The sequence below is a fragment of the Malus sylvestris genome, chromosome 14 (assembly GCF_916048215.2).
Source record: "Malus sylvestris chromosome 14, drMalSylv7.2, whole genome shotgun sequence".
Taxonomy (NCBI): Eukaryota; Viridiplantae; Streptophyta; class Magnoliopsida; order Rosales; family Rosaceae; genus Malus; species Malus sylvestris.
The window spans coordinates 9,273,853-9,296,209 of record NC_062273.1 but is presented as its reverse complement, the minus strand read 5'-3'; the positions used below and the strand labels follow the sequence as shown (position 1 = coordinate 9,296,209).

Genomic DNA, 22,357 nt, shown 5'->3' with positions numbered 1-22,357 from the left:
TTAGACTCGTATGTGATGAGCGCAGCGCCAGCTCCACATGATGTAGTACTAGAACGTAAAACCTACACCTAGTATGTTCATGCAGCTACTTTTTGTATGACTTGTGTGCCTACGTAGATAATGAGCAGTGATTTTCATAGCAGTTTTGATGATTTTCATAGTTGTGATTTTATGACAGCTATTTGAGTTTTGATGATGAGATATTTTGTAATAGCACCCTATATCCTTCAACTCATTTATGCTGCAAGGATCCTTACTACCTATTATTATAGTATTACTTTGAGAAATCATATACTTGTTTTACAGTGAGGGGTTGCACATTTTCAAAAAGGTTTCAAAAAACTTTATTTTATAAGCCCACTCACCCTTATTTTTCGCCCCTTCAAGATAGAGATTGAGCTCGTGGGAGTACGAGGTTTCAATGGAAGTAACTAATTGTTCTTCTGTCAAAGTAGGTTGCTTATGTATTAAATAACCATCCTTTACGAATGAGACAACTTTTATCTTTCTGCACTATGCTCTGAACTTCAAGTTTTGTAATAAGGGTTATCACCCAATCACGTTGTGCACTCTGACTTATTTATTTAAAGTTTAAATTTATCCTCACTTTTACACATCAACCTTACTTTATGACTTCGTCACCCTTCGGGTGTCGGCCAGCACATCACGATTCAGATGGACACGAGGACATTCAGAGTTGGGGTGTGTCAATAATAATCTAAAATTATTATAATTTAAGTATAAACAATTGTCGTATTAAATTACTAACTAATTAGCCCTTAACGCTGGTTAAAGTATTGCTTTATGAGTTTTTATATGGTCAATTTTCTAATGATGACCCAAAAAATTATGAATTTAGATTATAGCATAAACAACAATCGTCGTTATAAGATCAGTTCCACTCTTAAAAAAATGTGCCAGCATCCAACCCATTTAATCCACTAAGTGAACATTGATAGATCCCAATGAATAGTAATAGGCCAAAGGCATCTCCACCTTAAAAAAATGCGCTAGCACAAAGTCTAAAAATTGCGCTGGCATAAACGATCTTCACCCTTACAAAATGCGTTGGCACCCAGCCCATTTAAAATATTTTTTATTTTTTATTAAAGAATAAATAAATAAAATAGTTTTAATTTTGGATAGGATTTTTAACCAATCTCGTCACGCCACATATCATTATCTGAACATACTATTTTGTGAATAGATTTCCACTAAGATTTTCAACCAATCCTGACGAGCCACGTGTCACTATCTGGTTACAATAATTTAGCCAAGATTATGATAAGATTTTCGACCAATCTTATCACGCCACGTGTCATTATCCGAACGTACTATTTTGTGGATAGATTTCCGATAAGATTTTCAATCAATCCCGACGTGTCACGTATTACTTCCTGTTTACAATAATTTAGCCAAGATTTCGATAAGCTTTTCAACCAATTACGTAGTAAATGATGCATTGAGTTTTTTCCAATGACCTTGAAGACCTTGATTACTTTTGGCGTCTTTTCCATGTATATCACAAAACGCTTTTGTAATTTTACTCCACATTTCTCGCTTATCTATCTCATTACCTGTAATCGGGTCATGAATAGTGTGAACTCAGCATTCATACAAAGTAAGATCTTCGATGAGCTTCTATGTAGTCATTTTTTTCTCTCAAAGTGTAGAAAATATTGAAATGTAGTGTAAGGTGGAAGATGAGGGTTAAGTATTTATAGAATTTTTTTTTAACTTTTATGTACTTTTTAACAATTTTTCATAATTTTTAATTAATTTTTTTTATAAATTTTAGTTTAGTTAATTAATCTGGACTGTTAGATTTGAAAATATTCAAATCCAATAGCCTATAAGTTGACATGTGGCCAACGGTCATAATTTTGACTCTTGTGCCTTTGTTTAGAAGGGGAGGGGAAATGTGGACCGTTGATCTGTGATCGGATAATCTAAATTCAAATTCAAATTTTTTTTACCGTTGGAGAAAACTAGCAGTTGGAAATCCAACGTTCCAGGACCAGCCACGTGGCCTCCTTATCGATGCGTTGAGTGTGCCTGCACAAGTAGGCCCCGGCTCTAGATTCTTGTCAACGACTTGCACCCAGTCGCGCATGCTTCTCACGCGCCTGGCGCAAAAAAAAATTTCAAACGGCCTCTGACGCCACGCTGGCTTCAGCATGGCGTCAGATGGGCCGATCAATAGGTTTGTCCATTCTGGACTAGCCTATGGCCTAGCTTGGGCTGGGTGCCCGCCTATTAGGCAGGGGTGAAGCAGGAATGAGGAGACCAATCCATTTTTTGGACTGGGTGCCGGGCTATCAAGCCCGCGTGGAAGTGCTCAAAATTACTAACTGATTAGCTCTTAGCGCTGTTTAAAAGTACTGGCTTTTGACTTTTGTAGAGGTGATATGAGAGGCTGGGGCCCCGAGCGTTCGTTGTGGTTGGTCAGAGACTCGCAAAGAAAAAGGAACAAAGATTGCGTTTATAAGGAGTTCCGACTAGCTAGCCTCGGAAAGCGCGGACACACCTCCACGAGAAGCGGCGCCGAATCTCCTCCTACTTACGACACCACCATGACTCCTCCTCCGCTCATTTCCTCTGTCAGTCTCTCTCTCTCTCTCTCTCTCTCTCTCTCTCTCTCTCTCTCAAATGCAAACACATTGATTTAGAACAGAAACGAAAAGCATGAGTTTTGTGGGAATACTTTGTTTTTTTATCATCTCCTGTCCAAATTTTGCCATTTTTTAAAAAGAAAATGGAGAAGAACAAGGAGAATAATGGGCTATCTGGTTTTATTTGCTGCTTTGTGGGAAGGCAAATGTGGTTATTGAGTTCATAATTTACCCTCTTTTAAACATTGAAACATGGTTGTTGTTACCTGCTTAACTTAATTGCAAAAGTATGCTGTCGGTTATAGGCTAGGATTTGAAAGAGAATTAATTGGTTTTCGAAATGTCATTGATTCGTATACTTGTAATTAACTACTATGCTGATTTCAGTGCAACCAGTTCTTCATCTGTTATTCGAGCTCTGCACATTGTAGAGATTTTAAAGACGCACTACCCGATTTCTAAATTGTTTTGAGGGAAACTTTTCCTTGGAACCAGCTTTTGCTCATACACCTTAAGGATGATGAATTGTTAGATTATTTGATCCTATTCTCTCAAATGAATATATATAACCATTTTTCTTTCCGAGGAGAGGTCCAATGTAAAACTATAACTCCGCACTTATCATTTCTGCATTCTACACATAATTTGAAATTTGGGTTTACATGTTCGTCTTAAACCGGGGAGTTTAACTTGGTTGAGGGATAGTTTACAAAAAAGAAAAAGAAAAAAGGAACTACACAATTGGATCGGGGGTAGGTGACAACCGGCAAGGCTGTGTTACCGTGGCTTGTGTGAGATGTGGAAAGATATTTTTGTTTGACCCGTCGTTACGCAGCCTAATGTGTTCCGTGAGCATGTCACGTGATTTTATTTCTTTTAGTACCGTAACATAAAATTTATTGTGTTTTTCAGGGATGATGCTCCCTAATGAATGCCTATTCACACACTCACCTGAAGTGTGATCTTTTTGGTGTTTCACACGTCCATGACCGAAGTCATTGCTTGTTTAACAATAGAACATGGAGCGCAAGTCACGTGCCAGATATTATAGGCACAAGTCATCTCAATAGACGTGGTAAGTTTATTTCCAGGCAAACTGGATGTTCAGAATTTGTCATATTACGTATAATCTAAGATCAACGGTTTTGACAAGTTAAGCTGAAACGCTGTGATTTGGAGGTTCCTCAACTCAGATCATGTGTGATAATCCCAATCTATGGGTGAAATCTCGGAATTGGATACCCTCAGTTGTTTTGTCATCCGTTAAAAATTTACAACCTCGTTGTTTGAAAAGTCCTATTTCTGCAGGATTGAAGAGACTTGAGTTGATCTTCTTTCCTGGCTTATTGTTTAGGTTATACATCCACAACCATATCATATCAAGTTATGGAACATATGCAAACCAATGTGGTTGCCAAAGAGTACTCAGATGACTTACCTATTACATCGTCATATGAATCTGCCATGGAAGCACTTTCCTCTCTGATTACATGTAAAAAGCGTGGAGATACATCATCCGTAGGTGGTAAATATGGGAAATTGGAAAGGATGTCGATATATCTCAAGGTAGCATACTGACACAATACATTTAGACCAGCATAGTCCGAGTAATTATAACATAAATTAGACTTACATGACTGGGAGTGTTGGTGGTATATCAGTAGCAGTAGCATCTTTGTAGTGACATATATTGCTCTTAAATTTTTAATTTTGTGCTTATGGATTGAAATGCAGAATTCTTGGTTTCTTTACAGATATTAGGCTTGGAGGAAAAGATAGATGGACTCAGAATAATTCATGTAGCTGGAACGAAGGGCAAGGTGTTTTCATTTTAAACAATGATCCATATATTCTCGATAAATCAGACTAAAGCTTTTAGAAGCTTCTCAACGTCTAATTAATTAATTATGATATCAACCTAGTATTGTTAATGAGCCCCAATGTCACTTGCTAATAAGGTCCTTCAAGAAGAACATGTTTTATTACTTGTCAGATGAGATATGAACAGCCGAGATGCATCAACCATGTCTGATCCAAAGATTGAAAAACATATTAATGAAGGCCTCACCAGATGTGCATATTTGTATACTTCGAAATGCAGTATAATATGTCTAAGGTTATTGAAGGACACACAATAGCTCTCTCTCTTTCTCACTCTTTCTGTTGTTCTTTTGGGCTTTCACATTTAAGGGTTCAACATGCACGTTTTGTGAGGCTATTCTACGGGAGTGTGGTTTTCGAACGGGACTGTTCACTTCCCCTCACTTGATTGATGTGAGAGAAAGATTTCGGATCAATGGGTTAGTATTTTAACATCAACATTAACTGTATGGCTTAATTATTTATGGATACGTTAGACTTGGCCTTATCTCTCTCTCTCTCTCTCTCTCTCTCTCCACTGACTGTTAATAGAACTCGATGGCCAAAATTAACCTTAGGATTTGTCATGTTTTTACATTTGCACTTGTTTTATTGAATTGAATATGCTTGCCTGATTGAACATTGACTGTCAATGTAACTTTTGGGTTTGAGTATAATGTTAAATTGCATGTGTAGGTTGGACATAACTGAAGATAGGTTTCTGCCATATTTTTGGAGTTGTTGGAGTCAGCTGGAGGTATTCTTCCAAATTGTAAAAAGTTATTACTGAAATCTAATACCAAGCTTGGTTCATCAGCACCTCCATGAACAGATGATATAGTGGTTCCATAATGTACATAGATAGTGTTAATCACATAATATTCCTAATTGTTATTGTAAAGGAGTTTCTGTTCAATCTCATACGGTCATACCTCAGCGGGGTTCATCAGCACCACATGAATGGATGTCGTCCATTTCAGTAGTGCTCTTGAACCTGCTGGTAGTCGGGTAATCACTTTGGATAGTACTGGTCATATACATCAAAACTCAAGATGTTTTGGGTTTTCTGATCACTTTTAATTTGAAGTACTGGTTTTGTTTGTTGGGTTTGACTTTCCCTGCATAACGTTTTCACTAGACTGAGAGCTTTGATATGTATTATATTTGTTCAAATTGGTGGAGAAAAATGTCCATGCATATGTGTTGGGACTTGGGAGCAGCCTCTCCATAAATGGGGGTAAGGCTAGCCGACATTCACCTCTCCCAGACCCTGCGTAAAGCGGGAGCCTTGTGCACTGGGTACGACCTTTTATATGTGTTGGGACTTGTGATTTAATAGGTTGCATATGCATCAGATGGTCTTTCATTATTTTTTTATTGCTTGATAACATACTAAATACTTTATGAAAATAATGCTTTGTCTATAAAACCCCAACTTATAAATCCCAGTTTGTTGATTTTTGAAGCTTGAATTTGTAGGAAAAGGTTACAGAGGACCTGCCAATGCCTCCATTATTTCAGTTCCTCACTTTATTGGCTCTCAAAATATTTATCTGTGAACAGGTTAGTCATAGGCCCTTAATTCCACTGAAAGCATCCCATTTTGGAATTAGGCTGATTGCTGCAGCAAGTAGTTCCTTTTCCCCAGTTTTTGTGTTTTGGTTCCTCGCCTGTTTTTTCCCTTATATGTTGCATGTAGTTGTAATGAATCTCTATACTCAAAATATTGAAATCCAAAGCTCTAGACGGTGTTCATTTATGCCTGCTGGACGGTGTTTTTCTTCCTTTGGAATTGGCCGTTCCACCGTCATTGTAACCACCGATCTCCTATCATCCCTGCATTCCCTCAGTTCTTAAGCTCTTCAAGCAATGTACCCTATGTCTATATTTGGACTGTCCCTGTTCTGTATCAATTTTGTATTTGTGTGCTCTATGGTCAGCTTGATATGTACTGTCGCACTAATTCTTATTAGGATACTAGCTTAAGATCTTGGGTCGATGAACATAGTACTAAATCCTGCGACCTGATGTTTGAATCTTGGTAACCTTGTTTCCAGAATAAATTTTTTTCTAGTTGTGCTCATATAGTCCACATTTGATTACCAGTTGTTGTGCAGGCTTCCATGGGGGAGCTGTTTTTCTTCCCCTTAGCTTTATTTATTTTGTTATATCTATTTTTTCTTCCTGTTAAACCTTCGGAATCACTGGTAAATTAACAATCTGTTGCAATTAGTGGTAGCTAATAGTTCCTCTTTGACTTATTCGGTGCTATTTGATATTAAATCATAAATCATGAATTTTATATTTATTTTTGATACATCAATTTTTGTTTGTTCTCTTTTTCTGATTAATCGTGACTGAGAACTGTACTTTTTTTATAGGTTGATGTAGCTATTATTGAAGTCGGTCTTGGGGGAAAAAGAGATTCAACAAATGTGGTATGCTCTATGGAACTACAACTTTTTTGAAGTGGGTTCAAATTTCAAAATGTTTTGTTTTCTTTTGGAAGCCTAATTCACATTTTATAAATGAAACTTTAGCAATCTGTGTACTTTTTTGCTGAAAGAACTGTAAATATAAAAGTGGACAGATGGAAATACTTATTGCGGTAAATTGTGCAGATCAACAAACCTGTCGTTTGTGGGATAACTTCACTGGGGATGGACCACATAGAAGCATTGGGTGCGCCTTTTTGACTCAACAACTTAATTTTTTCAGATTTTGGTTTCTGATAGTTATAGTTATATGATATCCATTTCTGACAACCACTTATCAGCCATTAGGTTTTCTCTTTTGAATTTTCTTCATTTCTAGCATTATTATGGAGCTATGAGGATTTTTGATATTTCGAGCTAAAATTAGGAAGAATTGTAATATCATGCAGGAAATACACTTGGGCAGATAGCCTCTCACAAGGCTGGAATATTCAAGGTATAAATCTCCTACATTAGCAACTCAAACTAGCATGGATATGATTTCTTTGATATGAGTTATTTATTGCAATATTTCCGTTTTGATTTATACAAATTCACAATTTCTATATTTTCTGAATTGGGTTGATGTCTTCCCTGCCCCTGAAGCCTCATATTCCTGCATTCGTGGTACCTCAACTTTCTGAAGCAATGGATGTTATACATGAGGTGGCTGAAGGATTAGCGGTAAGTCATCTTTCCCAATTCCATTGAGTAGAGGTCATAATTTGAACATATGTGTAAACAGATACATACTCTTATAATGTGCACATGATACACAAGTATGTGCGCTTGTGTATATATTGTTCCTCGGATCATTGTGATTCACCATGTTCCTCTGATCATTGATGACATACCTCCAAAAGCCTTTTCTAATGGCCTGTTCGTATGGACAAGCACGCACCCCAATTATAGATTGAGATTATGATTTTTTTTCTTGTCCTTCGGGTTTTTTTTTTGACATAAATTGTATCAATATTATCTACAAATCCAGTATCTACATTTGACACTACAGCTTTCAGATCTCGTTAACATGCATAAGAGTGTTTTAATACATTGAAATAAATAAACACTGACCTCATGAATGCAGTTCTTAATGGATATAACTGTTCTTGTTATCCCAAATTTGAGATGAAATGCAAATTGGGTAATGTTTGTTAAATGAAGACATGTTACACTGCACGCATGAAGTATGTTCCTTCAAGAAGCCTGTACTAGGTTGAAAGTTGTTTGTCATCCTTAAGTGTTCAGCTAGGCCTGATCAATGCCACTATTCTGCTAGGTTTTTTCCTAGGTCAATAACTAAAGGTTCATTAGGTGCACATGCTCACGCCGAGAAGAAATTATGGATTGTCTGCTGGAATGCCTTTTGACCCGTCTTTACCAATTGCAGGTTCCATTGGGAGTAGTGCCACCACTTGACTGTGAAAAGATGGATGGTTTTAAGCTTAGCTTGTCTGGTGACCACCAGTCCATTAACGCCGGTCTTGCCGTTGCTCTTTCTAAATGTTGGCTTCAAAGAACCGGGAATTGGGAAAAACTATTCAGAAAACAGGAAATCCTGGAAGGTGATTTACCAGAGCCATTTCATAGAGGTCTTTCAACAGCGCATCTTTCTGGGAGAGCTCAGATTGTTTATGATACTTCTTTCAAGTCCTACAACTCATCAAAAGAGCCTGAAAGTTCTTGTGGAGATCTAATTTTCTACTTGGATGGAGCTCACAGTCCTGAGAGCATGGAGGTTTGTGGCAGATGGTTCTCTACTGCCGTCAAAGGAAACCAGAAAACATTGTCTCGTTTGAGGGTTGAAAACGCAGAGCAGGTTTTGGGGAATGGACACATCCAATATGGATCAGGGAAAATGGAGGAGCCTTATGAAACATCAAAGCAGGTAAAACCAATACAGATTGCAATTTACTTTAAGCAGTAGATGTCTTGATGTGTTCCCGGACAGCTTTTTGTGACCTGTGTCTCAGTTAATGGCTTATTTAACCTACTCATGGATTCCTGTTTACAGTTAGATTATGTTTGATCTAATAATTCGGTTCTTATGCATAATTCTCATGCCTTATAGATTCTTTTATTCAATTGCATGGAGGTTAGAGACCCTCAAGCACTGCTTCCGCAGCTTGTAAATACATGTGTTTCCTCAGGTATTGCAGATTCAAACACAATTAGTTAGTCGATTCAATTCTACCTTTTTGTTTCTTCCAAAAGTTCTGAGGTATGGGTGTCAACTGGTGTCTTTTCCTTTATAAGGGGAATGTTGTGTGAACTTGTCGGCAGAGTTGGGGATGGGGCAAAAGAAAGAGGCAATTGCCGGCCTCCTTTCTAGACCTTACATATGATATCAGTATCCTAAAGTACTACGATAATTTAAACATTTAAAGAACGTACTTCTGTTAACTTTAAATATCCAATTAAACAGAGTCAAGATCAGAGGTGGTCCCTTGAAATTCTGAGAATAACATCATGTAAACAAAGTTTCATTTTTGTTCATCTTATTGCTTATTCATTTTTATGCCTTTTTTTTCAAGGATAATGATCTATGGTAGATCTGACACCAATGCCTTAACGACGTGTTGCAATTTTTTGCTCAGGTATTCATTTCTCAAAGGCCCTTTTCGTTCCAAGTATGTCAAGTTATAGCAAAGTTACTTCTGCTGCCTCGGTCATTCCTGAAAACTTTAGCCGGGACCTGTCTTGGCAATTTAACCTCCAGAGACTTTGGGAGAAGATGATTCATGGGAAGGGTATATACTTTGACTTCCTTTATATTGCATGTTATTCGAATATTACACACCAGATAATAATGAAAGCGTTTATGTATATATTTTACGTGTATATTTTGGTTTACTTTCACTATGTTAGATACATCCAGCACCAATACAATGTTTTTCTGCTCGGATGCAGAAGTCGACATTGTTATGGATGCAGAACTAGAGATTGATGCTGCAAAAGTTTTACCTTATGAGTTTCTTTATGAGGATGCTTCTCATTGCAGTCCGGTAGATAATCGTTTTTCCTGCAGTGCTGTAATCCCTTCACTACCATTGGCAATAAGTTGGCTCCGGGATTGTGTAAAACGTAACCCTTCTGTTAGAATCCAGGTAAATTACTGGCTGAAACTTATACTTTCATTGAACGCGTGAAGCTTTACTATTTGCTTCGTATAGATAAACAAGCAGACCGTGGAATTAATATTGGAATTTAAAAGGATCTAAATAGGGATTCATGCATCTTAGTGAACTTATTCATGTGGGTCAAATGTCGTTCTTTCAGTAACTAGATGAAGCCTTTTTCTTTTCGGCTTGAATTCCTATAAGAAAGAGGCTATATCATTGTATAAAAATAAGGTGTCATGTATGACCGATATAGATATAAGATTAAATCGTACAAGCCTACTTAGATGAAGTAGCAAGGCGTATAAAGGGAGTGACGACCCTTCTTGGAGATAACTCCAAAAGCCAAACCTATCCCAACCTAGACCATTAATGACTAGTTTGAACATCAGGAGCGGTCTGATCAAATAAGGGATCAGACCGCTCTTAGAAACATGAAACAAAAGCAATCTCTCATAGTTCAGTCACATACAGTCCCACATAAGTTCTCCATATGTAGCGTTGTCCTTCAGAATTATTTGGTAAGTTTTGAATAGGCTGCTAGACAGATATACTGAATGATGTGCATTGTGATATTATACGCGATGGCCATTGTTCGATTACTGAAACCCGTGAAAACGGAGCCATAAAATTATGTTCTTGTAAGGGTTCTTGTAAGGGGGAATAGTCTGGATGATGGTAGAAATGAATACATGTTGAATGCTTATTGTGGATGTTCAGGTTCTTGTAACGGGATCGCTGCATTTGGTCGGAGATGTACTAAAGCTGTTGAAGAGATGATTCCAATATTTTTCAACCAAAACATTCTTAACATTCTTAAACTCCCCCAACATTCTTAAACTACGTTTCCGTTTTGTACCAGTAACTGTTTGTATTACCCCTTCGTGTTGTACCATAAAGAAAATTGTTCTGTTCTTTTGGCAATCCCTGCGTGATATAATGTCTTGTTTAACAATGCCGGAATGAACCGTATGTATGCATACTGTCATGATTGAATTAAAGAAACATTAATTTTTTTTCCTTTGTTATCAACTAAGGGATAAAAAGTTGAGTAGTTTGAAGCCAGACTTTTATTTTATTTTTTTTAGTCAAACAACAGATTTAGTTAGATTAGATGTTAAGATAGCCACCGACGAAATTCGAATCCACACCGTCAGTACAAGAACTCGATTACTTTTTCATACTGTAATAAAGGACCACTTGCGTCTGAACTGAAGCTGGAAAATGAGTTTCAAAGTCAAATTGTAAAAAAGTTGGCGTGCACGTTTAAGTTTTGGAATAATTCTTCAGTAGGATTCGTAGCCAGCCACCATTAAAACAGTTTCGATCCAGTCCCAGTGTAGCGAACGAGAACCCTCTCTGGATCCTCTTTAAAGAATTCTCGAAATTCTTACAAAGATGATCCGGAGATGGATCCTCATTCCAGCGTAGCCACCATTTTTAAGAGTAGCCGCCTTTTCTCTTTAATGCCGGTTTTCTCTTTAATGTCGGTTTTTGTAGAGCAGTAGGTGGGGACGATAAGGTACAATTTACAAACACATGGATCAATTTCAACGGCGAGGATTGCTACCCTGATATGTAATTTGCTTAAGCCAATACAAAGAGCTCATAAATGGTAGCAGCTACAGCTAGGCGTACCAAATTTGTTACTCTCACCCTCCTTTCATTCTCTCTCATGTTCCCACCTCAACAAATACAAGCATGGTCGTATTTATGTTTCGGTTTGCAAGATCCTTCTACTTTGTAGTTAAGGACTAATCTAAGAGTCTTGATTCTTTCAAACTGCTTTGTGCGAAATTAAAAAGTAAGGTTACTATTGTAATTCGATGACCAAAATTTTAGTTAGTTCATTTGTCTTAATTCATTATCATCCTTTCATTTTATAAAAAAAAAATTGCAAGAACGTCGGTTGTTGTGTTTGCTTTCTTACAAGTATGTTGAGATTGGAGATTATGAATTTTGTTTTGATGAACACCAAACATTTTTCGATAAATAGATTGGAGATTACGAATTTTGGTTTGCAAATTTGGTTTTAAATTTTGGTTTCCCTAACATTATTCATTTGGATTAGCTTTTTATCCAAAATAATCCTTGAGATTGACATAACTTCTCACTTTGGTCACTAAGATTTGAAATCAATATCAGTGGTCCCTGAAATTGTCCATTATCAATCATTTTGATCATTTTGTGAAAAATCTTCATTAAATAAAGATACAATGACAAAAATATCCTCAATTTTTATCAAATTAATTTAACCCATTATTTATTAAATAAAAAATATTTTTACTATTTTAGTTCTTATTTAATATAACACTTTTGAATTTAGATTAAGAATTTAGAGTGGCCTTCAATAATAACACTTTTGCTTTTGCAATTAGTGCACGACGGAGTCGTTTTTAGATATATAACACGTGATATGTGGTCTCTTGGGAACAATACCTAAGCACAACACCTGTCTCTTTCTTTTGTCTAAAGAGAGAAAAAAACCAAAGAGGAAAAAACGCGCGATGAATATAAAGTAATTACTTTTGTTTTCCTCTTTCTAAAAGCTCTAGAGAATAATGACCATTTTTGTTTATTTTTTATTAAATAACTGAAATCTAAATTTTGACATATGTTACTAGACCAAATGGTTATTGACATTAAATGTGCGTTTATTGCACCAAACTATCTTAGACTGGACTAGCTTTAGGGACTAAACTGGACTGGCTTATAATAGGCTAAGTTGGACTAATTTAGTGAAGCGTTTGGTGCAATGTCACACTAAAAAGCCGAACTATAATATTATATTATTTAATCTATATCTATTAAAATTTGATTATTAATTTAAAGAAAAACTAATGAAAATGGCTTGAAAATTTTGAGTTTTAACGATAAGGACAAAATAAATGATAAAGTGAATAATTTTAGGATTGACTTTTTAGTGTAAAAATGAGATTTTTCGTTAAAGTGAATAGTACCGTGAGCTTTTCGTTAAAGTTTTCTTAATTTAATCTATATCAAATAATATTTTATTATTTCTTTATCATTTTCCATTTGTTCTAGACTTATCTTCTTCTCTGATATCTATGCCTCTAATTTTTTCAATCTCATGTTTTACTCCGCCCACTGTCTCCTACTTCCCCTTCCTTTTTCTACCGTTTCACATCTGTACCACTGTCTCCTCTCCCCTCTCTCCCTTTGTATTCATTTTGTTTTGCCTCCAAGGAAGCGCTTGGCGTAGGAGCTGTGGGGTAGCAGAAGGATCTCAAATTGCGAAGATTGTTTTCAGATCCAAAGTTCTTCAGGCGGAGACCGTTATCTCTGCTTTATGGGTCTAATTCCAGTTCAATCGACAAAAATGGAGAACCCATTTCCGCATATTGATTAAGTGTTCTTTCGTCGGTTCGTTGGGAAATTTGGGTTGTGGGTTCGTCGGGAAGCAAATAGGGGGTTGGGTTCGCGGAAGTGTTCTTTCGTCAGTTCGTCGAGAAATTTGGGTTGTGGGTTCGTCAGAAAGCAAATAGGGGGTTGGGTTCGCGGATGATGGAGATCGGCAAAAAGGTTGGATTTTGATGACTGGGTTCACGGGATGTTGGTGGTGGAGACAGGATTAGCAATCCTGTAGTTTTCGAGGGGCTTAGCTAAGATCAACTAGCGAAATACTTAGTCGGCATGAGTCCGACTTAGTCTCATTAAACTCAATCCCTTCTTGCACCAAACACGGACTGGGAAATCGATCCAATCCAATGAATTCTAACGAAGCCAAACAAACGCCCCCTAAGTTTTATTTAAAAATTATGACAACCCGACTTTGTTTTGACACTTATGTATTGAATGAGAACAACAAAACGATTGATTCATTTTTTATCTTAAATAAAGACATAATGCTCTAAACACGAAGATGAGTAAGAGACCCAAGTAAGTTCTTGTATAAGAGAAATGCTTACATTAACCTTTGCAAATGAAATTTCTCAATTTAACAAGTGTCGTGTCATTTTTTATACAAAAATAAAAAGACATTTAATGCATTGAAATTATATTATTTTTTATTTTCCTCCTTTAATTTCTAGCCCGAAGCATTAAAAGTCTTGCTTTTTTGTGTAGAAAATGACATGTGTTATTTGTATATGCAAAGGTTAAGTTCATGGCTTATTTTTAGCTTCATCCTCTAAAACTCTATTTTGATAACTCAAAAGTCAACATTTTACTCTCTAAAACTCAAAATTCGTTCAACTTTGACTTGTGGGCTCTCTCTTTTCCCTGAACATGTATGTTGCCTCCTAAAATATATGTGAGACCCAATACCCAATAAGGTTATGTCACACGGGCAATAAATTTTATTATAAATCTCTATTATGTGTTAACATTCAACAATCAAAGAATATTAAGTTTAAAAGCAATTGAAGAGATGAAAAATAATAAAAAAGAAATTGATTGCCTTGACACACCCAAATCAAACCCACATAAGAAATTAATAGATCTAAGGCAATGTGGAGCGAATTTTGAGTTTTATATAGACGACTTTCAAGTTTCAGAGAAAAATTGGATCAAAATCGAGTTCTATGGGGCAAATGGAGCGCACTATGAGTTTCAGAAAGTAAAGTGACGACTTTTGAGTTACAAAGAATAAAATGAAATTAAAATCGAGTTCTAGTGGGCGTATGAACTAGGGGTGGGCACGGGCCGAATATTACAAATCTCATCACTGGAACCAGACCTAACCCGGCCCATTTGAAACGGGTCGGTTCGGGACAGGTCCACGAGTCTTTTTTTTTTTTCGGTTTGGATCGCCTCCCGGACTTGCTCTGTCACTCATGCTCCAGATCTTTGACATCGCCAGAGCTTACCGGATTCTGCAGAGAAGATCTAGAAATTGTCTAGGGTTAGAATCAGCTTTATTCTTTCACCAAATTAAATCAAAACCCTCCAAACAAGGGTGTGAAGGAAATAACTTTTCTTGGCCTGTAGCAAGTGCCGGCCAATAGAAACTTGAGATTCAAAGACAGCATTTGCAGCCACACATACATAAATAAAAAAGTTCAGAGCTTTGTTGAATCTAAGCTTATTTTAATCAAAACCCAGCAATATACAACATATAAATACATATATAAAATTTTAGATGTTAAATTTGGCAATACCTAAAATGAAAGTTGGAGAGGAAGAAGAAGCAGGAAGACCCAGAAAAAGGAAGAAGAAAACAATGGAAAAGCAGAAGTAGAAGCTCTGATTAAACACCATACTTTCTGGGTCTTCTCTGTCATCACTACCAACCTTTTCGCCCTCTACACTATTCTTCCAGCTACTATGACTTCAAATCTATCCTCGGAAATGCCGTGTTCACCCAAACCCACCTCGATTCTCCGTCACGGGAGCCAAAGCGTCTCAAATCCTCATCCGGGTCTTCTCCCTCCGAACTCCTCTTCAACCACCCCGCCACCTTCTCCATTCCACAACCACAACAACCAATCTCCCTCCCCGCCACCGCCAAGTCATCATCAACCCGCCCAGGCCTCATTGTCGACTCGCAGGAAAATAGAGTCTGGCTTGTCCATGGCCTCATGGCCTGCGTGGAAGCCGTCCAGTAGAACATCTTCGACCTCACCAAAGCTCTGGTGACCCAGATCGATTACCTGGCAGGTTCACAAGCATGCGTTGGTCTTTAGGTAAGAGAGGAGAGAGATGGAGTTCGAGAAGACGATGAAGATTGAAGTGAATGACTAAATCTGGAAGTGGAAACTTGGACACATGGGACATCGACTAGGGTAGGAATTACTAGTTGAGATTAGATAATAGGGTATCATTTAATCTCGACCGTTCATTATTATTAGAAACGGGTCGGTCCGGGGCCCCGTTTTTCTAAGGATTAAGACCTGGCTTGCCCCATATTTGACAGTGCCCCGCCCCGCCCCAGCCTATTTACTCTCTACAATATTTGGAATCGGCCAGTACCCGCCCCGAACCTACATTACCCGCCCTGACTCGCGATTCCTTTACCCGTTTGCCCGCCCCTAGTATGAATACATATATAGCACGTAACAATTACAATTTATAGTTCAAATTAAACACATAAAAATAGCTCAAATTAAACATACTTACAACACTTTGTTAGAGAAATATTGCATTTTGAAATGAGAAATTTTTGCACCCAATTATTTTAATGTTGAGAAATTAGGCCCTTTTACAAATACAACAACCAAAATTAGGTCTGTCACATCCTAGCCCGGCCCCCACCATATTCCGGGCTCGACTCCGCCATAGCACACTATTGTCCGCTTTGGGCCCCGACCACGCCCTCACGGTTTTGTTTCTGGAACTCACGCAAGCAGAACTTCCCAATGGGTCACCCATCATGAGATTGCTCTCACGCGAACTTGCTTAACTTCGGAGTTCTAATGGAACCCGAAGCCAGTTAGCTCTCAAAATGCCTCGTGCTAGGAAGAAATGAGAATATACATATAAGGCTTACATGATCCACTTCCATATGCGACGTGAAATGTTACAAGGTCTCTTTGACAAAAGCACTCTTAAGAAAAATAATTTATCAATATTGAATGGAGAACGTATTAATTTAATATTGTATCGATAATATATTAACTTGAGGGTATTTTTTGTTAGTAGATTTGTAAAAGGAAAAATATAAGAAAAGAAACCTTTCCAAAATAGAAAATAAAAAACTATGAAGGCCGGCAATATATTGTCGACACAAACAACAAAAAACGTCTGTCAGTCTCTGTCTCTCTTTCTGGGGGGATTTCCAACTTCCTTTCCTCCTTTCAGTTACAAATTACAATTCAAAACTCTCTCTCTCCTCCCCCCTTCTCTCTATCTCTCTCTATACATATCACAATTCAGCCGTTATATATATATATGCACAGACCAGAGACCTCATCTCTCTCCTGTCCCTCTCTCGTCAACCTCCCATGGCGGGTCTCTACTCTTCCTCCAGACCCACCTCGTCTTCCTCCTCCTCCTCGTCGTTTGCATCTTCTTCTTCCTTCCAGACCTTCGCCTCCCGCCTCCTCCTGCTCCTCACTGTCCTCCCCCTGACTCTCGCCGCCTTCGCCTTTGTTCTCCAGTGGCGAGGCGGCCTCAATGACCCCGTTACCCGGTGGTCGCCGGACCGCCACGAGTTCCCCGGCATGGTTGGGATGGTCCAGACGGGTGGGCCCCAACGCCAGGCTTTACGTTCTTCGGGTTCTGACTGTGTCGATGTTCTGGGTGGGAGCCACTCCCCCGCCTTCCCTTACTACAAGGATTGGAAGTTCGATTACGCCTCCGATCTGAGGCCCAAGGTCTGTGTGTGTCTGTGTGTTCGATTTGATTTGATTTTTTTTATTGCGATTGGTGTTTGTCGAAATTTGATTGATGGTGTTTTGGATTTGATTTGATTGATTGTGTTTGGATCTTGGGATCTGATTGGCTCTGAGAATCTATGCTTGGGGATTTGTTCTGTAGTAGATTACTCTTTTGGTTGTTTTGGCATTTGTATTGTCATTTCTGATTTAACGATGTCATTGTGCCATATCTTTTTAAATACGATTGGATTCTATTATTTAGTTGTCACTGTCTAAATTCTACAGCGATTTTCGGGTTTCATGATGTAATTTAAAGTTGTACTAGGCATCGGTACATGAAGAGGCAATGTTACGACTGATGAACTAGTAAATATATTGGCGTCATGACTTGTGGATGGAAGCACGAATTGAACTAAATTTAAAGGAACAACAACGATCATTTTACATTGAAAGAAAACTGGAAAAAATGGTTCAAGTAGAATTTTATGTCACGGGTGCATTAGGTTGTATGTGTGTCGTGGATTTTCCAGTTTGCTATTTGTATAAATGATATGGAATCGTGTTTCCAATTGGTCTTAGATCTTTGATTTTGCATTGATTGCCATGATGTATGTTTATAAATTTATACAACCATGACATTGGAGCCATCTCACGACCCGTCTGTATTTTTGTGTGTGCCAGATATCCATTCAAACAAGCACTTCAGCTGGTTTAGAGCAAACTTTGCCATGGATCTTTTATCATAAGGTTATTGGAGTAACAAACTTTTTCCTTTTCGTGGAAGGGAAGGCTGCATCCCCCAAAGTATCTAAAGTTTTAGAAACCATTCCAGTGAGTTCTAGTTCAATGCTTCACTTAAATATATTACCAGTGAACAAAACTCAGTTGATGTCTATAAGCTTAGTTTCTTTTTAGTTTTGGTTTGCCAAGTTCTTATGGGATACAACACCCGTGTTATAGGGAGTGAAGGTTATATACAGGACAAAGGAATTGGAGGAGCAGCAAGCTAAAAGGTTGGTACTCTTTCATTTTCACTAGGCTGTTTTATATCTTTGATTCCCCTCTAGAATGGGTAAATGTAATAAAGAACTTTACTTTCAAGATGGTGTGCCAAATGTACTGAACGGACTCCTCTCCCGCAATTTTTTGACAAATGAATAAATAAGCTTAGATTAGAGCACTTTTTTTTCAAGAGAAAAATTCAATTTAAAGAAAAAAGACAGTCCTGCGGTTCTCTCATACTCTTACTACCATGATCTGATGGTTTATTTACACCTTTTGTTTTGTTTACTTAGCCGGATTTGGAACGAGACTTGGTTGTCTAGCTTCTTCTATAAGCCGTGTAATTATGAGTTGTTTGTGAAGCAGTCCCTTAACATGGAGATGGCTATTGTCATGGCAAGGGTATGAATTTTTTCTTTCATTGCACACAGCACAATTTCTTCTTTTTCCAGCTTGATATAGTCTGTAAAATTTTCTTCTACTATTTTAGGAAGCTGGCATGGATTGGATCATCCATCTTGACACTGATGAGCTAATATATCCAGCAGGCATTCATGAGTACTCTTTGAGACAGTTGTTGTCCGATGTACCTGGAAATGTTGATATTGTTATCTTTCCAAATTATGTAAGTGATTATCTAGATATAGTTTTTTTCCGCACATTTTTTGTCATATGGGTTTTTAGGGTATACAGCGAAGAGTGGCCGTCTTCCATTGTTTGAAGTTTGAACTCCAACTGTAAAGACAAGTTCTGATCTTGGTTCTGTAGAGGAATGCTAAGCTTTACTGTCTAAAGCTAGACTGCGCCCCTGAATGTGGATTTTGGTCTTTTTACTAAAGGAAAACTAATGAAAAAGGTTTGAAAACTTTGAGTTTTAACGATAAGGACAAAATAAAGGGTAAAGTGAATAGTACCAGGATTGACTTTCTAGTGTAAAAATGTGGTTTTTCGTTAAAGTGAACAGTATCGGAAGCTTTTCGTTAAAGTTCCCTTTTACTAATGATGCATTCATTTTGCCCTGTGAAAAAAATGATGCATTTTATTGATGTCAAGAAATTATAGTTGATCAGACTTCTAGTCTATTTGCTTTTTTAAATTTACCATTGACACTAATATGAGAGTAAGTTTAATTTATGGTGACATCTGCTTGTGTTTCTTCAGGAAAGTAGTGTAGAGCGTGACGATATCAAGGAACCTTTCAGTGAGGTATAATTACTGTAAATAATTTCAAATGCTCATGAAGAGAAAGTGAATCAATTTTGTGGAATCATTATATTATTTCTATGAAAAAAGAACACAACAAATTTTTGCTGACCATTATCATTTATCGTTTATGTTGTTGTAGGTGTCAATGTTCAAGAAAAACTATGACCATCTTCCAAAGGATGTATATTTTGGAAATTATAAAGAAGCAACTCGGGGCAACCCAAACTACTTTCTAACATATGGAAATGGGAAATCAGCTGCTCGAATTCAAGATCACCTTCGCCCTAATGGTGCACACAGATGGCACAATTATATGAAGACGCCAAAGTATGGCTATACTATCTAAAATATTTTATCAACCTTTTAAACATGCGTCTATATAATACTTCTGTCCTTTTGCAATTGACTAATCATTCCAGTATATTCCCAATTTACGAGCATTGTAAACAGTCTTTCTGCTTGTAGTTGATTACTAGTGTTCTCCTTGGTTATATGTATTTACTTAGCCTTCATCCGTATGATATTTTATAGTGAGATCAAATTGGATGAGGCTGCTGTTCTGCATTATACATATCCCAAATTTTCTGATTTGACCTCTAGACGTGATCGGTGTGGTTGCAAGCCTACCAAGGACGATGTTAAAAGATGTTTCATGTTGGAATTTGACAGAGCTGTGAGTTCTGAACTTCTTATACCTGTGTTCTTATTATGTTCTTTGTTGCCTTGTATATTATTCTACTTTTCCCCCTTGACATATTACCATCTATTTTAATCTTGCTATATATTTGTTTTTGGTCAAATGTACATTTATTATGTTTGACGACTAACCTTGATATTACATTTGTTATGTTTGTAAATTTATTAAGCTTGTTATTGTTGTGGTAATATTTGAAGATTTGTTGGAGATGTCCTGGGACTACCACATATTTTATTTTTCTATGGTTTTTATTATTGTAAAAGTGTAATTCATGAAAACAAATTTCGTTGAAGTCTGAGGGACGAGAAAGTCTTTTAGGTGTGGCCATATTTCCGATATTGGTTTTTCTTTTCAATCCAGTTGTCTCGACAGTTAGTTAAATTTGATTTGTCATGCTTACACTTCTTCCTCTCATCTTTTGCAGGCATTCATAATTGCTTCCACTGCAACAGAGGAGGAAATGCTTAGCTGGTAATAGTTATTATCACAATCACCAATAAATTTTCTTATCCTTGTTATGTGGCGGTGCAGAAACATTCAGGCATTAAGTTACGTTGATCACTTCATTGTGGGGTTTCTAGCTTTTGCTTAGTAACAATTGTCACTCCACTCCTACAAAGAAAAGGATTTCTTCCAACAAGAAATTGTTGGAAATCCTTGAGAGTCGGATGTAAGGTGGTCTCAAAGTTGAAATTTGTTTAGGTTCCTAGTCTTAAAAGTCCCTTCTGTGATTTAGGTACCGGGAACGCATTGTGTGGACTGACAAAACGCTAAACTTAAAACTTCAAAGGAAGGGCATCTTGACTCGGATTTATGCACCAATGGTTAGTTCTATACCATGGCTTGCCTTGCTTTTCTTTCTTGGTTCAATCAATATGGTAACTAATTGTGTGATGATACAATTGCTGTGAGGTTGGACTCCTGACTTGATTTCATTCTGTTTCAGGTCATCATTCAAGGATTAAGGGAATCGGGTGTTTTCAGCTCGGTAATTGCATCAGCTGCACAAACAAATCTCTCAAAAGATCAGTTTTTGTCATCGGTTGAGAGTAGCAACTCCTCTAGGGAATCAACGTCTGGGGCAATTACTTCTAGAAAGATTGGTAAACTAATAGATTCTCAAGCAACCGCAAGAAGGGTCTTGGAATTCACAGACGATGCCTCTCACCTGTTGGCAGTTCCACCATTATCTCCTCCTGGCTTGGATGAGGATGATTTTCAAATTGACGTACAACTCTCTTCCGAATCACAATGACCGATACCTCATCAGAGGGAGTGAAAGAAACAGACAGGTTTGGCTGCTGTTGAGATGTGTTTTTCCGTTTCTCGGTTTTCTATGGGGTTCTTCCCGATCATTGCCCAAGCGCTGATGTACATTACAGGTTTAGATTAGGATTTTTCAGAGTTTTAGAGGTTAGAGGGGATTTCCTTTGGCAGTGTCTTAATTTTCTTACTTGGTAGCTATTCAAGAACCCGCCGGATTGCCGGCCACTGTAAACCATTTTCTTGCTCCCCTCATATTCGTTCTGTTTATACAACATTGGATGGGGGTTAATAACTTAATACAGAGATGCTTTACCTGGAACCTTGATTATTATTATTTTTTTTTAATAAAGGATATTATCAAACTAAGAGCAACTCCACGGTCTCCACCCCTAAAAACCTCTGTAGGCAAGAGTTTATTCAATCCACCCAAATGAATAGTAATCGACTGCAATGACTAGTAACTCGTTAAGTACATTTCCACCCTTAAACTGAATAGTCTAGTCAATTCGTATTAAAATATTATTAAGTTTTTTTTATAAAAAAATATTAGTTTTATTTTTTCTGTATTTTTAAACAATTTTTACATTTTTTTTTAAATTTTTAGTAAGTTAATTAATCTAGACCGTTGGATTTCAAAAAAATTGAAATCCAATAGCCCAAAAGTTCCAACAGTAAGATTTCAGACATTTTTTTAAAGTCCGGAACGCGCGCTCATGCGGGCATGGATCCCACGTGCCAGCCGTAAAAAATATTATTTCACATGGCTGACATCATGCTGATGTCAGCCTGGCGTCATGTGGCCTGATCAGTTTATTTGTTGGGCCAGCTAATTGAATGGGGTGGA

General features: G+C 37.4%; 2 protein-coding genes and 1 long non-coding RNA gene across 10 annotated transcripts; 2 read left to right on the top strand and 1 right to left on the bottom strand.

Annotated features, from left to right (window-relative positions):
* The first annotated feature begins 2,393 nt into the window (after positions 1-2,393).
* LOC126600370 (folylpolyglutamate synthase) lies at positions 2,394-11,084 on the top strand. 8 transcript variants are annotated; one of them, XR_007615430.1, is made up of 16 exons: positions 2,453-2,600; positions 3,525-3,687; positions 3,967-4,178; positions 4,367-4,432; positions 4,803-4,912; positions 5,169-5,229; positions 5,952-6,035; positions 6,854-6,910; positions 7,094-7,154; positions 7,357-7,403; positions 7,553-7,630; positions 8,337-8,834; positions 9,018-9,096; positions 9,544-9,696; positions 9,975-10,053; positions 10,786-10,926. XR_007615430.1 is itself a non-coding variant. In XM_050266956.1 (16 exons), exons 2-16 carry the CDS (start codon positions 3,540-3,542, stop codon positions 10,843-10,845), a joined length of 1,911 nt encoding a protein of 636 aa, XP_050122913.1. In that variant the 5' UTR covers positions 2,453-2,600; positions 3,525-3,539; the 3' UTR covers positions 10,846-11,084. The 8 variants fall into 8 exon arrangements, 4 of the variants coding, with proteins under 4 accessions (XP_050122915.1, XP_050122913.1, XP_050122914.1 ...); XR_007615429.1 differs by having other exon boundaries at positions 9,948-10,053; positions 10,786-10,810; XM_050266956.1 differs by having other exon boundaries at positions 9,857-10,053; positions 10,786-11,084.
* Positions 11,085-14,540: 3,456 nt separating this feature from the next.
* LOC126598682 (uncharacterized) lies at positions 14,541-15,950 on the bottom strand. Its single transcript, XR_007614924.1, has 2 exons — positions 15,000-15,950; positions 14,541-14,913 (listed from the first exon to the last, which is right to left on the bottom strand). It is a non-coding gene; the product is annotated as an uncharacterized LOC126598682 (long non-coding RNA).
* Positions 15,951-16,770: 820 nt separating this feature from the next.
* On the top strand, positions 16,771-21,832 carry LOC126600482 (glycosyltransferase-like At3g57200). Its single transcript, XM_050267047.1, has 11 exons — positions 16,771-17,339; positions 18,024-18,173; positions 18,303-18,355; positions 18,638-18,746; positions 18,835-18,969; positions 19,506-19,550; positions 19,690-19,877; positions 20,082-20,223; positions 20,672-20,718; positions 20,984-21,071; positions 21,194-21,832. Exons 1-11 carry the CDS (start codon positions 16,968-16,970, stop codon positions 21,500-21,502), a joined length of 1,638 nt encoding a protein of 545 aa, XP_050123004.1. The 5' UTR covers positions 16,771-16,967; the 3' UTR covers positions 21,503-21,832.
* Positions 21,833-22,357: the final 525 nt, after the last annotated feature.

Excerpts from the sequence above, each read along its gene's own strand:
- LOC126600370 (XM_050266956.1), top strand. The coding sequence starts at position 3,540 with ATGAATGCCTATTCACACACTCACCTGAAGTGTGATCTTTTTGGTGTT. Across the intron at positions 6,036-6,853 it reads AAATATTTATCTGTGAACAG|GTTGATGTAGCTATTATTGA; the intron begins GTTAGTCATAGG and ends CTTTTTTTATAG. Across the intron at positions 7,155-7,356 it reads GGACCACATAGAAGCATTGG|GAAATACACTTGGGCAGATA; the intron begins GTGCGCCTTTTT and ends AATATCATGCAG.
- LOC126600482 (XM_050267047.1), top strand. The coding sequence starts at position 16,968 with ATGGCGGGTCTCTACTCTTCCTCCAGACCCACCTCGTCTTCCTCCTCC. Across the intron at positions 18,174-18,302 it reads AAGTTTTAGAAACCATTCCA|GGAGTGAAGGTTATATACAG; the intron begins GTGAGTTCTAGT and ends CCCGTGTTATAG. Across the intron at positions 19,551-19,689 it reads TCAAGGAACCTTTCAGTGAG|GTGTCAATGTTCAAGAAAAA; the intron begins GTATAATTACTG and ends ATGTTGTTGTAG.